This window comes from Oncorhynchus tshawytscha, linkage group LG08 (assembly GCF_018296145.1).
Source record: "Oncorhynchus tshawytscha isolate Ot180627B linkage group LG08, Otsh_v2.0, whole genome shotgun sequence".
Taxonomy (NCBI): Eukaryota; Metazoa; Chordata; class Actinopteri; order Salmoniformes; family Salmonidae; genus Oncorhynchus; species Oncorhynchus tshawytscha.
Genome location: NC_056436.1, coordinates 87,386,296 through 87,403,348, shown reverse-complemented (window position 1 = coordinate 87,403,348; position 17,053 = coordinate 87,386,296). Strand labels below are relative to the sequence as shown.

The following is a 17,053-nucleotide window of genomic DNA, read 5'->3' as shown; positions in this document are numbered from 1 at the left end:
AGCACCGAGACAGGATTGTGTCGAGGTACAGATCTGGGGAAAGGTAACAAATCATTTCTGCAACATTGAAGGTCCCCAAAGAACACAGTGGCCTCAAGATTGCTCGGCCAAACTGAGCAATTGGGGGAGAAGGGACTTGGTCAGGGAGGTGACTAAGAACCCGATGGTCACCGACAGAGTTCCAGAGTTCTTCTGTGGAGATGGGAGAACCTTCCAGAAAGACAACCATCTCTGCAGCACTCCACCAATCAGGCCTTTATGGTAGTGGCCAGACAGAAGCCACTTCTCAGTAAAAGGCACATGACAGCCTGCTTGGAGTTTGCCAAAAGGCACCTAAAGGACTGACCATGAGAAACAAGATTCTCTGGTCTGATGACACCAAGAATAAACTCTTTGGCCCGAATGCCAAGCTCCACATCTGGAGGAAACCTGGCACCATTCCTCCGGTGAAGCATGGTGGTGGCAGCATCATGCTGTGGGAATGTTTTTCAGCAGCAGGGACTGGGAGACTAGTCAGGATCGAGGAAAAGTTGAACGAAGCAAAGTACAGAGAGATCCTTGATGAAAACCTGCTCCATAGTGCTCAGGACCTCAGACTGGAGTGAAGATTCACCAGGACAACGACCCTAACCTCACAGCCAAAACAACGAGGTACATAGGGCCTCAGTAGTGGGTGTGGCTTTGGGACAAGTCTCAATGTCCTTGAATGGCCCAGCCAGAGCCGGGACTTGAACCCGATCGAAAATCTCTGGAGAGACCTGAAAATAGCTCTGCAGCGACACTCCCCATCCAACCTGACAGAGCTTGAGAGGATCTGCAGAGAAGAACGTAGAAACTCCCCAAATACAGGTGTGCCAAGCTTCTGGCGTCATACCCAAGAAGACTGGAGGCTCTTATCGCTGCCAAAGGTGCTTCAACAAAGTACTGAGTAAAGGGTCTGAATACTTATTTAAATGTGATATTTCAGCTTTTTGAAAAAATACTTTTTCCTTTGTCATTATGGGGTATTGTGATGTCATTATGGGGTATTGTGATGTCATTATGGGGTATTGTGATGTCATTATGGGGTATTGTGTGTAGATTGATGAGGGGAAAAAACAATTTAATCAATTTTAGAATGCTGTAACGTAACAAAATGTGTAAAAAGTCAAGGGGTCTGAATACTTTCTGAATGCACACCTATGTGAGAATGCTGTTCATTGACTACAGCTCAGCGTTCAACACCATAGTGCCCTCCAAGCTCATCACTAAACTAATGAACCTGGGATTTAACACCTCCCTCAGGAACTGGATCCTGGACTTCCTGACACGCGGCCCCCACTGGGGAGGGTAAGCAACAATCACATCCGCCATGCTGACCTTCAACACAGGGGGCCTCTCAGGGGTGTGTGCTTAGTCCCTTCCTGTACTCCCAGTTCACCCACAACTGTGTGGCCACGTAAGACTCCATCATCAAGCTTGCTGACGACACGACGACGGCAGGCCTGATCACCCGCGACATCTTTGCACTACACATGATCATTTATTTGATCTCATATTTAAAGTCATAAGGCTCTATATGAGGCGGTGTGAAAGGAAAATAGTTTAAGAGACTCCAGCCACCCAGTCATACTGTTCTCTCGGCTTCCCGAATGGCGGAGCAATAAGTCTGACACCAGCTCCCGAACAGCTTCTCTCCCCAAACCATAAGACTGCTAAATAGCTAACAAAATGGCTACACAGACGATCTGCATGAACCCTTCGGTTTTAAACATGAAAACTGGAAAATGTTGTCCCGGGGGGCTCTCTCCCTCCGTCTCTATCATACTTCCTTCCTGTGATTCTGCATACCACACACATTATCACACCCAGGCCTGGCAGCATACTGATAGGAAACCAATCCATTCTACAAGTCCAACAAGTCTGTATCAGATAGGAAACAGGAGGGAGAAGAGAGTTAATAAGAGACAGTGGTAGAGAATGGTAGAGGCTGATACGAGTATGTCAGAGCTCTAGGAAACAAAATGTCAAGTTTAGTGGGTGCAACACTCAGAGATTAATACTAAAGTACTTCAACAACAGTCTTCAAGTTAAAGTCTGAAAGTGACTGGTCGTACCCACACTAGGGTACTACATACGTAAACTGCATTTTACTCATTGTTTTCTATTCACCGCATACCATTTAAATAAAAGGAACGCTGTAGTGGCTCCTGATTGGCTGAGCAGGTGGGGCGGGGCCGAGTTCGGGTGGATGCATCACATTAAACCAGCCTGATAATAGCTAATTTCCAACTATAACATTAAACCTACTCAGGCTGGTTACAGACCTACTCAGGCTGGTTACAGACCTACTCAGGCTGGTTACAGACCTACTCAGGCTGGTTACAGACCTACTCAGGCTGGTTACAGACCTACTCAGGCTGGTTACAGACCTACTCAGGCTGGTTACAGACCTACTCAGGCTGGTTACAGACCTACTCAGGCTGGTTACAGACCTACTCAGGCTGGTTACAGACCTACTCAGGCTGGTTACAGACCTACTCAGGCTGGTTATAGACCTACTCAGGCTGGTTATAGACCTACTCAGGCTGGTTATAGACCTACTCAGGCTGGTTACAGTCCTACTCAGGCTGGTTATAGTCAGACTATCACATTAGATGTATACCACGGCCCACATAACCCATCTATCCTTATGAAAAAGGACTGAAGGAAGAAACAGATCATTTGGTTCCATTTCAACATACTGTGTGGCCTAGTGGTTAGAGTGTAGAGGAGGCAGGTAGCCTAGTGGTTAGAGTGTAGAGGAGGCAGGTAGCCTAGTGGTTAGAGTGTAGAGGAGGCAGGTAGCCTAGTGGTTAGAGTGTAGAGGTGGCAGGTAGCCTAGTGGTTAGAGTGTAGAGGAGGTAGGTAGCCTAGTGGTTAGAGTGTAGAAGTGGCAGGTAGCCTAGTGGTTAGAGTGTAGAAGTGGCAGGTAGCCTAGTGGTTAGAGTGTAGAAGTGGCAGGTAGCCTAGTGGTTAGAGTGTAGAAGTGGCAGGTAGCCTAGTGGTTAGAGTGTACAGGTAGCAGGTAGCCTAGTGGTTAGAGTGTACAGGTAGCAGGTAGCCTAGTGGTTAGAGTGTACAGGTAGCAGGTAGCCTAGTGGTTAGAGTGTAGAAGTGGCAGGTAACCTAGTGGTTAGAGTGTAATTAGAGTCTAATCACCAGTCAGTCATCCCAGGACAGTCGGCTGCATCACATATTCAGAACCGCTAGACAGTAACATAATAAACTAAACCACTGATCATTGAGAACGAGATCAGAATGAGTCAGTCTACCATGGACTAATCACCAGTCAGTGATCCCAGAGATATTTCTCTCTCTGACCCAGAGCATTCTTTTCTTTGCAAGGTCACATATGTCATCTCACACACACACACACACACACAGTAGGACAGTTGAATAGAGCCCTATTGTGTTTCTCTAGATGATCAGTGATAGATTACTGGGTAAAGCTAGTTCCTTCACTAGGCTGCTACCTGCTCGTGGAACAACTCATTCGAAAATCATGGGCATGAATATGGAGTTGGTCCCTCCCCCCCTTGCTGCTATAACAGCCTTCACTCTACTGGGAAGGTTTTCCACTAGATGTAGGAACGTTGCTGCTATAACAGCCTCTACTCTTCTGGGAAGGCTTTCCACTAGATGTAGGAACATTGCTGCTATAACAGCCTCTACTCTTCTGGGAAGGCTTTCCACTAGATGTTGGAACATTGCTGAGGGGACTTTCTTCCATTCAGCCACATGAGCATTAGTGAGGCAAAACACCAGTCTCAACATCAACAGTGAAGAGGCAACCCCCGGGATGCTGGCCTTCCAGGCAGAGATCCTCTGTCCAGTCTCAACGTCAACAGTGAAGAGGCAACCCCCGGGATGCTGGCCTTCCAGGCAGAGATCCTCTGTCCAGTCTCAACGTCAACAGTGAAGAGGCAACCCCGGGATGCTGGCCTTCCAGGCAGAGATCCTCTGTCCAGTCTCAACATCAACAGTGAAGAGGCAACCCCGGGATGCTGGCCTTCCAGGCAGAGATCCTCTGTCCAGTCTCAACGTCAACAGTGAAGAGGCAACCCCGGGATGCTGGCCTTCCAGGCAGAGATCCTCTGTCCAGTCTCAACATCAACAGTGAAGAGGCAACCCCGGGATGCTGGCCTTCCAGGCAGAGATCCTCTGTCCAGTCTCAACGTCAACAGTGAAGAGGCAACCCCGGGATGCTGGCCTTCCAGGCAGAGATCCTCTGTCCAGTCTCAACGTCAACAGTGAAGAGGCAACCCCGGGATTCTGGCCTTCTAGGCAGAGTTGCAAAGAAAAGCCATATCTCAGACTGGCCAATAAAAAGAAAAGATTAAGATGGGCAAAAGAACACAGACATTGGACAGAGGAACTCTGCCTAGGAGGCCAGCATCCCGGAGTCGCCTCTTCACTGTTGATGTTGACACTGGTGTTGTACGTGTACTATTTAATGAAGCTGACACTTGAGGACTTGTGAGGCAACTGTTTCTCAAACTAGACACTCTAATGTACTTGTCCACTTGCTCAGTTGTACACCGGGGCCTCCCACTCCTCTTTCCATTCTGGGTAGAGCCAGTTTGCTCTGTTCTGTGAAGGGAGTAGTACACAGCGTTGTACGAGATCTTCAGTTTAGCAATTTCTCGCATGGAATAGCCTTCATTTCAGAATAGACTGACGAGTTTCAGAAGAATTTCAGAAGAAAGGTCTGTGTTTCTGGCCATTTTGAGCCTGTAATCGATCCCACAAATGCTGATGGTACAGATACTCAACTAGTCTAAAGATGGCCAGTTTAATTGCTTCTTTAAATAAGCACAAACATTTTCAGCTGTGCTAACATATTTGAAAAAGGGTTTTCTAATGATCAATTAGCCTTGTGATGGTTGCTGATAATGGGCCTCTGTAGATATTCCATTAAAAATCTGACGTTTCCAGCTACAATAGTCATTTTCAACATGAACAATGTCTACACTGTTTTTTCTGATCCATTTGCTTTTCTTTCAAAAAACGAGAATTTCTAAGTGACCCCAAACTTTTGAATGGTAGTGTCACACACACACATGTAAATAAATTAAAAACATGACCAAAAGATTGAAGAAATTATACATAAACTCATACATACATACATACATACATACATACATACATACACTCATACACTCATACACACATACACACATACACACATACACTCATACATACATACATTCATACATACATACACATAAAAAAGAATTGTCCATTTTTCAGGACCCTGTCTTTCAAAGAATGCGTATAAATCCAAATATCTTCACAGATCTTCATTGTAAAGGGTTTAAACACTGTTTCCCATGCTTGTTCAATGACCCATAAACAATTAATGAACATGCACCTGTGGAACGGTCGTTAAGACACTAACAGCTTACAGACGGTAGGCAACTAAGGTCACAGTTATGAAAACTTAGAGGACACTAAAGAGGCCTTTCTACTGACTCTGAAAAACACCAAAAGAAAGATGCCCATGGTCCCTGCTCATCTGCGTGAATGTGTCTTAGGCATGCTGCAAGGAGGCAGACTGCAGATATGGCCAGGGCAATGAATTGCAATGTCTGTACTGTGAGACGCCTAAGACAGCGCTACAGGGAGACGGACAATCAGCTGTTTGTCCTCGCAGTGGCAGACCACGTGTAACAACACCTGCACAGGATCGGTACATCTGAACATCACACCTGGGGGGCAGGTACAGGACGGCAACAACTGCCCGAGTTACACCAGGAACGCACAATCACTTCATCAGTGCTCAGATTCTCAGCCTATTGCGGACAGAGGCTGAACTGAGGGCGTGTAGGCATGTTGTAAGGCAGGTCCTCACCAGACATCACCGGCAACAACGTTGCCTATGGGCACAAACCCACCGTCGCTGGACCAGACAGGACTGACAAAAAGTGTTCTTCACTGACGAGTCGTGGTTTTGTCTCACCAGGGGTGATGGTCAGATTCGTTTATCGTCAAAGGAATGAGTGTTACACCGAGGCCTGTACTCTGGAGCGGGATCGATTTGGAGGTGGAGGGTCCGTCATGGTCTGGGAGGGAGTATCACAGCATCATCGGTCTGAGCTTGTTGTCATTGCAGGCAATCTCAACGCTGTGCATTACAGGGAAGACATCCTCCTCCCTCATGTGGTACTCTTCCTGCAGGCTCATCCTGACATGACCCTCCAGCATGACAATGCCACCAGCCATACTGCTCGTTCTGTGTGCGATTTCCTGCAAGACAGGAATGTCAGTGTTCTGCCATGGCCAGCGAAGAGCCCGGATCTCAATCCCACTGAGTACGTCTGGGACCTGTTGGATCGGAGGGTGAGGGCTAGGGCCATTCCCCCCAGAAATGTCTGGGAACTTGCAGGTGCCTTGGTGGAAGAGTGGGGTAACATCTCACAGCAAGAACTGGCAGTACTTAATGCAGCTGGTGGCCACACCAGATACTGACTGTTACTTTTGATTTTGACCCCCCCCTTTGTTCAGGGACACATTATTCCATTTCTGTTAGTCACATGTCTGTGGAACTTGTTCAGTTTATGTCTCAGTTGTTGAATCTTGCTTTGTTCATGCAAATATTTACACATGTTAAGTTTGCTGAAAATAAATGCAGTTGACAGTGAGAGGACGTTTCTTTTCTTTTCCGAGTTCACTCTCACACAGAGAGACCACCTCCCTTTTTCAACATTGTTATTTTACAGCCTAATTCTAAATTAGTTTTCTCCTTTGCCAAGATAACACATCCACTGGACATATCAAGAAGCTGATTAAACAGCATGATCAGTACACAGGTGCACCTTGTGTTGGGGACAATAAATGGCCACTCTAAAATGTGCACAATGCCACAGATGTCTAAAGTTTTGAGGGAGTGTGCATTTGGCATGCAGACTGCAGGAATGTCCACCAGAACTGTTGCCAGAGAATTTAAAATAAATTTCTCTACCATAAGCCACCAACCGCATTTTAGAGGCTTACTCACCAGACATGTCACCCATTGAGCATGTTCGGGATGCTCTGGATCGATGTGTTCCAGTTCCTGCCAATATCCAGCAGCATAGCAATTTTTAATTTTTTACATTTTTAATTGTACCTTTATTTAACTAGTTAAGAACAAATTCTTATTTTCAATGACGGCCTAGGAACAGTGGGTTAACTGCCTGTTCAGGGGCAGAACGACAGATTTGTACCTTGTCAGCTCGGGGATTTGAACTTGCAACCTTCTGGTTACTAGTCCAACACTCTAACCACTAGGCTACAAAGCCGCCCCATGTTACCCAACGCCTTCTAAAGAACTATTGTAAATGACAATTGAGTGGGCTAACATTAAAAAAGGCCACAATCAACTCTATGCGAAGGATATGTCGGGCTGCATGAAAGCAAATGGTTGTCTCACCAGATACTGACTGTTATTCTGATCCACTGCCCTACTCTTTTTTTTTAGGTATCTGTGGCCAACAGATATTCCCAGTCATGTGAAATCCATAGATTAGGGCCTGATGAATTGATTTTAATTGACCGATTTCCTTACATGAAATGTATTTCAGTACAATCGTTTGTTTTTTCATTTATATTTATCCCCCGATGAGGTCGTTACCCTCTCTCCTCTCATCCCCCGATGAGGTCGTTACCCTCTCTCCTCTCATCCCCCGATGAGGTCGTTACCCTCTCTCCTCTCATCCCCCGATGAGGTCGTTACCCTCTCTCCTCTCATCCCCCGATGAGGTCGTTACCCTCTCTCCTCTCATCCCCCGATGAGGTCGTTACCCTCTCTCCTCTCAGGCAGGGCATCATATCAGTTAGCCATGTTCCTAGTCATTCACACCTCACATTCTTACTGTATATTATAACTCAGTTTGTTTTGACCGCATCCAAAATGGTACCCTATCTAGTGCCCTAATTTAGGCCAATAGGCCCCTTCTTTAGGCCAGTCAGACTGTGCTAACTTAGTGTTTAACTATCTAGTCAGACTGTATTTACAGATTCCTGAGTCCCTACTACAGTCAGTCAGTGTGTACAGAATGTGTCCAGACTCAACAGCTTGTTAATTTGATGCATTAGAGGCATCCCCTCACCAACAGTACTACCTAGCTCCAGTAGACCCCCCTCACCAACAGTACTATCTAGCTCCAATAGACCCCCCACCAACAGTACTATGTAGCTCCAGTAGACCCCCTCACCAACAGTACTATGTAGCTCCAGTAGACCCCCTCACCAACAGTACTATCTAGCTCCAGTAGACCCCCCCACCAACAGTACTATCTAGCTCCAGTAGACCCCCCTCACCAACAGTACTATGTAGCTCCAGTAGACCCCCCACCAACAGTACTATCTAGCTCCAGTAGACCCCCCTCACCAACAGTACTATGTAGCTCCAGTAGACCCCCCTCACCAACAGTACTATGTAGCTCCAGTAGACCCCCTCACCAACAGTACTATCTAGCTCCAGTAGACCCCCTCACCAACAGTACTATCTAGCTCCAGTAGACCCCCCACCAACAGTACTACCTAGCTCCAGTAGACCCCCCCTCACCAACAGTACTATCTAGCTCCAGTAGACCCCCTCACCAACAGTACTATGTAGCTCCAGTAGACCCCCCCCTCACCAACAGTACTATGTAGCTCCAGTAGACCCCCCTCACCAACAGTACTATGTAGCTCCAGTAGACCCCCCCTCACCAACAGTACTATCTAGCTCCAGTAGACCCCCCTCACCAACAGTACTATCTAGCTCCAGTAGACCCCCCTCACCAACAGTACTATCTAGCTCCAGTAGAGACCCCCCTCACCAACAGTACTACCTAGCTCCAGTAGACCCCCCCCTCACCAACAGTACTATCTAGCTCCAGTAGAGCCCCCTCCCCTCACCATTAGTACTATTTTGCTCCAGTAGACCCCCCTCACCAACAGTACTATCTAGCTCCAGTAGACCCCCCTCACCAACAGTACTACCTAGCTCCAGTAGACCCCCTCACCAACAGTACTACCTAGCTCCAGTAGACCCCCCTCACCAACAGTACTACCTAGCTCCAGTAGACCCCCCTCACCAACAGTACTGTCTAGCTCCAGTAGACCCACCCCCTCACCAACAGTACTGTCTAGCTCCAGTAGACCCCCCTCACCAACAGTACTGTCTAGCTCCAGTAGACCCCCCTCACCAACAGTACTGTCTAGCTCCAGTAGACCCCCCTTCACCAACAGTACTGTCTAGCTCCAGTAGACCCCCCCCTCACCAACAGTACTGTCTAGCTCCAGTAGACCCCCCTCACCAACAGTACTGTCTAGCTCCAGTAGAGACCCCCCCTCACCAACAGTACTATCTAGCTCCAGTAGCCCCCCTCACCAACAGTACTATCTAGCTCCAGTAGACCCCCCTCACCAACAGTACTGTCTAGCTCCAGTAGACCCCCCTCACCAACAGTACTGTCTAGCTCCAGTAGACCCCCCTCACCAACAGTACTGTCTAGCTCCAGTAGACCCCCCTCACCAACAGTACTGTCTAGCTCCAGTAGACCCCCCTCACCAACAGTACTGTCTAGCTCCAGTAGACCCCCCCACCAACAGTACTGTCTAGCTCCAGTAGACCCCCCTCACCAACAGTACTGTCTAGCTCCAGTAGACCCCCCTCACCAACAGTACTGTCTAGCTCCAGTAGACCCCCCTCACCAACAGTACTGTCTAGCTCCAGTAGATAGATATGATATAAAATAGCTGTTGGCTTGACATTGCAAATTGTTTACTCTGAGAGTTTCTAGGAGGATTAAACAACAAATGCATCTGTCGGTAGCAGGTATGTTATCTGGATTAGGAGGTGCTCATTGGTCAATTTAATAAAAATGGAACACTAGTCACTTTAATTATGCCACTTCAACAATGTTTACATAGCTCACATTACTCATCTCACATGTATATACTGTATTGTTAGAGTTAGCCTGTATTGTTAGAGTTAGCCTGTATTGTTAGAGTTAGCCTGTATTGTTAGAGTTAGCCTGTATTGTTAGAGTTAGCCTGTATTGTTAGAGTTAGCCTGTATTGTTAGAGTTAGCCTGTATTGTTAGAGTTAGCCTGTATTGTTAGAGTTAGCCTGTATTGTTAGAGTTAGCCTGTATTGTTAGAGTTAGCCTGTATTGTTAGAGTTAGCCTGTATTGTTAGAGTTAGCCTGTATTGTTAGAGTTAGCCTGTATTGTTAGAGTTAGCCTGTATTGTTAGAGTTAGCCTGTATTGTTAGAGTTAGCCTGTATTGTTAGAGTTAGCCTGTATTGTTAGAGTTAGCCTGTATTGTTAGAGTTAGCCTGTATTGTTAGAGTTAGCCTGTATTGTTAGAGTTAGCCTGTATTGTTAGAGTTAGCCTGTATTGTTAGAGTTAGCCTGTATTGTTAGAGTTAGCCTGTATTGTTAGAGTTAGCCTTCACTCTATTGCATCTTAGTCACTCTGGCCACTGCAAATCCATATATTTTATACTTATATATTCTCATCCCATTCCTTTGCTAGATTGTGTGTATCAGGTTTTGTTGTGGAATTGTTAGATATTAGGTTTTGTTGTGGAATCTGTTAGATATTAGGTTTTGTTGTGGAATCTGTTAGATATTAGGTTTTGTTGTGGAATCTGTTAGATATTAGGTTTTGTTGTGGAATCTGTTAGATATTACCTGTTAGATACTGCTGCACAGTCAGATCTAGAAGCACAACCATTTCGCTACACTCACAATAACATCTGCTACCCATGTGACCAATAACATCTGCCAAGCGCGTGACCAATAACATCTGCCAACCGCGTGACCAATAACATCTGCCAACCGCGTGACCAATAACATCTGCCAACCGCGTGACCAATAACATCTGCCAACCGCGTGACCAATAACATCTGCCAACCGCGTGACCAATAACATCTGCCAACCGCGTGACCAATAACATCTGCCAACCGCGTGACCAATAACATCTGCCAACCGCGTGACCAATAACATCTGCCAACCGCGTGACCAATAACATCTGCCAACCGCGTGACCAATAACATCTGCCAACCGCGTGACCAATAACATCTGCCAACCGCGTGACCAATAACATCTGCCAACCGCGTGACCAATAACATCTGCCAACCGCGTGACCAATAACATCTGCCAACCGCGTGACCAATAACATCTGCCAACATCTGCCAACCGCGTGACCAATAACATCTGCCAACCGCGTGACCAATAACATCTGCCAACCGCGTGACCAATAACATCTGCCAACCGCGTGACCAATAACATCTGCCAACCGCGTGACCAATAACATCTGCCAACCGCGTGACCAATAACATCTGCCAACCGCGTGACCAATAACATCTGCCAACCGCGTGACCAATAACATCTGCCAACCGCGTGACCAATAACATCTGCCAACCGCGTGACCAATAACATCTGCCAACCGCGTGACCAATAACATCTGCCAACCGCGTGACCAATAACATCTGCCAACCGCGTGACCAATAACATCTGCCAACCGCGTGACCAATAACATCTGCCAACCGCGTGACCAATAACATCTGCCAACCGCGTGACCAATAACATCTGCCAACCGCGTGACCAATAACATCTGCCAACCGCGTGACCAATAACATCTGCCAACCGCGTGACCAATAACATCTGCCAACCGCGTGACCAATAACATCTGCCAACCGCGTGACCAATAACATCTGCCAACCGCGTGACCAATAACATCTGCCAACCGCGTGACCAATAACATCTGCCAACCGCGTGACCAATAACATCTGCCAACCGCGTGACCAATAACATCTGCCAACCGCGTGACCAATAACATCTGCCAACCGCGTGACCAATAACATCTGCCAACCGCGTGACCAATAACATCTGCCAACCGCGTGACCAATAACATCTGCCAACCGCGTGACCAATAACATCTGCCAACCGCGTGACCAATAACATCAGCCAACCGCGTGACCAATAACATCTGCCAACCGCGTGACCAATAACATCTGCCAACCGCGTGACCAATAACATCTGCCAACCGCGTGACCAATAACATCTGCCAACCGCGTGACCAATAACATCTGCCAACCACGTGACCAATAACATCTGCCAACCACGTGACCAATACAATTTGATTAGCAATTTACCCCCAACCCCAGATCAAAATAACTTCTCTTGCCTTAATTTAGCAACAAAGTGACTTTAATCTCATTCAATGGATTTTCCAATTGAATTAGCAAATCAAGATATCACATGAGCCACTCTGTACCGTGTTCAGTTTAAAATCATGCTTTTTGTCTTCCTGTGGGGGTCTGGTCTTGCTAGCTACCTGCTAAGGGTTGGGGGGGGAACATCACTGCTGTGTGTTCTGGTGTTGTGGGTTCAATCATGATAGTGTGCGTTTTATGGTTTAGGATGCGTGGTTTATTCTGGTATGGTACAGTGGGTGAGTACAGTAGAGTCGTATTCCTGCTTGCCATGGGAAAGTAGTATGGTATATTAGCATTATCTTACTTGCTGAGGGGGGAGTACAGTATGGTATGCACAGTATATATAGTATATACAGTATGTTATATACAGTATATATAGTATATACAGTATGTTATGGTATATACACCGTATATATAGTATATATAGTATATACAGTATGTTATGGTATATACCGTATATATAGTATATATAGTATATACAGTATGTTATGGTATATACCGTATATATAGTATATATAGTATGGTATATACAGTATGGTATATAAAGTACGGTCTAGTTATATTTCTGAGGGTGAGTGTAGTGTTTACAGTACGGTCTAGTTATATTACTGAGGGTGAGTATAGTGTTTACAGTATGGTCTAGTTATATTACTGAGGGTGAGTATAGTGTTTACAGTATGGTCTAGTTATATTACTGAGGGTGAGTATAGTGTTTACAGTACGGTCTAGTTATATTACTGAGGGTGAGTCTGGTACGGTCTAGTTATATTACTGAGGGTGAGTATAGTGTTTACAGTACGGTCTAGTTATATTACTGAGGGTGAGTATAGTGTTTACAGTACGGTCTAGTTATATTACTGAGGGTGGGTCTGTGTTTACGGTCTAGTTATATTACTGAGGGTGAGTATAGTGTTTACAGTAGCCTAGTTATATTACTGAGGGTGAGTATAGTGTTTACAGTACGGTCTAGTTATATTACTGAGGGTGAGTATAGTGTATACAGTATGGTCTAGTTATATTACTGAGGGTGAGTATAATGTTTACAGTATGGTCTAGTTATATTACTGAGGGTGAGTATAGTGTATACAGTATGGTCTAGTTATATTACTGAGGGTGAGTATAGTGTATACAGTATGGTCTAGTTATATTACTGAGGGTGAGTATAGTGTATACAGTATGGTCTAGTTATATTACTGAGGGTGAGTATAGTGTTTACAGTATGGTCTAGTTATATTACTGAGGGTGAGTATAGTGTATACAGTATGGTCTAGTTATATTACTGAGGGTGAGTATAGTGTGGTCTAGTTATATTACTGAGGGTGAGTCTGGTATGGTCTAGTTATATTACTGAGGGTGAGTATAGTGTATACAGTACGGTCTAGTTATATTACTGAGGGTGAGTATAGTGTTTACAGTATGGTCTAGTTATATTACTGAGGGTGAGTATAGTGTTTACAGTAGTCTAGTTATATTACTGAGGGTGAGTATAGTGTTTACAGTAGTCTAGTTATATTACTGAGGGTGAGTATAGTGTTTACAGTAGTCTAGTTATATTACTGAGGGTGAGTATAGTGTTTACAGTATGGTCTAGTTATATTACTGAGGGTGAGTATAGTGTTTACAGTACGGTCTAGTTATATTACTGAGGGTGAGTATAGTGTTTACAGTACGGTCTAGTTATATTACTGAGGGTGAGTATAGTGTTTACAGTACGGTCTAGTTATATTACTGAGGGTGAGTATAGTGTTTACAGTACGGTCTAGTTATATTACTGAGGGTGAGTATAGTGTTTACAGTACGGTCTAGTTATATTACTGAGGGTGAGTATAGTGTTTACAGTACGGTCTAGTTATATTACTGAGGGTGAGTATAGTGTTTACAGTAGTCTAGTTATATTACTGAGGGTGAGTATAGTGTTTACAGTAGTCTAGTTATATTACTGAGGGTGAGTATAGTGTTTACAGTAGCCTAGTTATATTACTGAGGGTGAGTATAGTGTTTACAGTAGCCTAGTTATATTACTGAGGGTGAGTATAGTGTTTACAGTAGTCTAGTTATATTACTGAGGGTGAGTATAGTGTTTACAGTAGTCTGGTTATATTACTGAGGGTGAGTAGTGTTTACAGTACGGTCTAGTTATATTACTGAGGGTGAGTATAGTGTTTACAGTATGGTCTAGTTATATTACTGAGGGTGAGTATAGTGTTTACAGTACGGTCTAGTTATATTACTGAGGGTGAGTATAGTGTTTACAGTAGTCTAGTTATATTACTGAGGGTGAGTATAGTGTTTACAGTACGGTCTAGTTATATTACTGAGGGTGAGTATAGTGTTTACAGTACGGTCTAGTTATATTATCTTACTTGCTGAGGGTGAGGGTGAGAGACTCCTCTGCTGCTCTGATCTTGTTCTGTGCCTCCACATGGGTCATGTCTTCTGCGTTGGTCTCTCCGATGGACACCACCCAATCTCCCACGCCCACACCGGCCTGGGCGGCCTTACCCCCGGGGGTCAGCTGTAGAGGGAGAGGGGAATGGGATTGTTGTTCTCAACTTTAAGATTATACTTTATTTTCTTCACAGCAACAACACAGAACAGGGGCGCTAACTCACACAGCAACAACACAGAACAGGGGCGCTAACTCAGACAGCAACAACACAGGTGCTCTAACTCACACAGCAACAACACAGGGGCGCTAACTCACACAGCAACAACACAGGGGGGCGCTAACTCACACAGCAACAACACAGGGGGGCGCTAACTCACACAGCAACAACACAGGACAGGGGCGCTAACTCACACAGCAACAACACAGGACAGGGGCGCTAACTCACACAGCAACAACACAGGACAGGGGCGCTAACTCACACAGCAACAACACAGGACAGGGGCGCTAACTCACACAGCAACAACACAGGACAGGGGCGCTAACTCACACAGCAACAACACAGGACAGGGGCGCTAACTCACACAGCAACAACACAGGACAGGGGCGCTAACTCACACAGCAACAACACAGGACAGGTGCGCTAACTCACACAGCAACAACACAGGACAGGTGCGCTAACTCACACAGCAACAACACAGGTGCGCTAACTCACACAGCAACAACACAGGTGCGCTAACTCACACAGCAACTCACACAGCAACAACACAGGTGCGCTAACTCACACAGCAACAACACAGGTGCGCTAACTCACACAGCAACAACACAGGTGCGCTAACTCACACAGCAACAACACAGGTGGGGGGCGCTAACTCACACAGCAACAACACAGGGGGGCGCTAACTCACACAGCAACAACACAGGACAGGGGCGCTAACTCACACAGCAACAACAGGACAGGGGCGCTAACTCACACAGCAACAACACAGGACAGGGGCGCTAACTCACACAGCAACAACACAGGGGCGCTAACTCACACAGCAACAACACAGGACAGGGGCGCTAACTCACACAGCAACAACACAGGACAGGGGCGCTAACTCACACAGCAACAACACAGGACAGGGGCGCTAACTCACACAGCAACAACACAGGACAGGGGCGCTAACTCACACAGCAACAACACAGGACAGGTGCAGCTAACTCACACAGCAACAACACAGGTGCGCTAACTCACACAGCAACAACACAGGTGCGCTAACTCACACAGCAACAACACAGGTGCGCTAACTCACACAGCAACAACACAGGTGCGCTAACTCACACAGCAACAACACAGGTGCGCTAACTCACACAGCAACAACACAGGTGCGCTAACTCACACAGCAACAACACAGGGCTGCTAGTCTAACTCACACAGCAACAACACAGGACAGGGCGCTAACTCACACAGCAACAACACAGGACAGGGGCGCTAACTCACACAGCAACAACACAGGACAGGGGCGCTAACTCACACAGCAACAACACAGGACAGGGGCGCTAACTCACACAGCAACAACACAGGACAGGGGCGCTAACTCACACAGCAACAACACAGGACAGGGGCGCTAACTCACACAGCAACAACACAGGACAGGGGCGCTAACTCACACAGCAACAACACAGGACAGGGGCGCTAACTCACACAGCAACAACACAGGACAGGGCGCTAACTCACACAGCAAAAACACAGGACAGGGGCGCTAACTCACACAGCAACAACACAGGACAGGGGCGCTAACTCACACAGCAACACAGGACAGTAACTCACACAGCAACAACACAGGGGCGCTAACTCACACAGCAACACAGGACAGTAACTCACACAGCAACAACACCTTGGTCTATTAATGCTGGTCACAGACACAAGAAAACATTACGATTACCCATGAAACCCCACATTCGACAGCCTTTCAGTTCAACCCAACAGTACAGCTACATAAATACAAGTGAAATCTAGTCAGTAACAGGGCTGATATCTAGTCAGTAACAGGGCTGATCTAGAGGGAAGACTAGGAGGATATCTAGTCAAAGGGAAGACATTGGTTAAGAATAGGATCAGGGAGATGAAAGTGCACACGGAAACATTCTAGGGCCTAGTATGTACCATTAACAGGTAAACAGATGTGTGTCCTATCTTTCTCTTCACAGTAGCTAGCGGACCCCAGAGGGCCTTTTAACACTGTCAACTACTGTATTGACGAAATATACATACAAAGTCATCACGAGGATTCACGTTTGGGTTGGGTCTGTTATCGCCAGCTAATGATCTGTAGAGGGAAGGGATCTGTCTGACAAGTTGTGTGTGTGTGTGTGTGTTCAGCCAGACATTTCCCAACACCACACTGAGGACATGAGGTAAGCGTTTGTAATTACCACTATGACATCACTTCTTGTGATCCCCTACAG

General features: G+C 46.2%; 1 protein-coding gene across 1 annotated transcript in view; it reads right to left on the bottom strand.

Moving 5' to 3' along the window:
* Positions 1 to 17,053, bottom strand: part of LOC112247734 (PDZ and LIM domain protein 7-like) — a 121,283-nt gene that overhangs the window by 81,098 nt on the left and 23,132 nt on the right. The window contains exon 3 of the mRNA XM_042326155.1: positions 14,580 to 14,731. Coding sequence (XP_042182089.1) covers positions 14,580 to 14,731 — 152 coding nt within the window. The remainder of the gene's footprint in view (positions 1 to 14,579; positions 14,732 to 17,053) is intronic.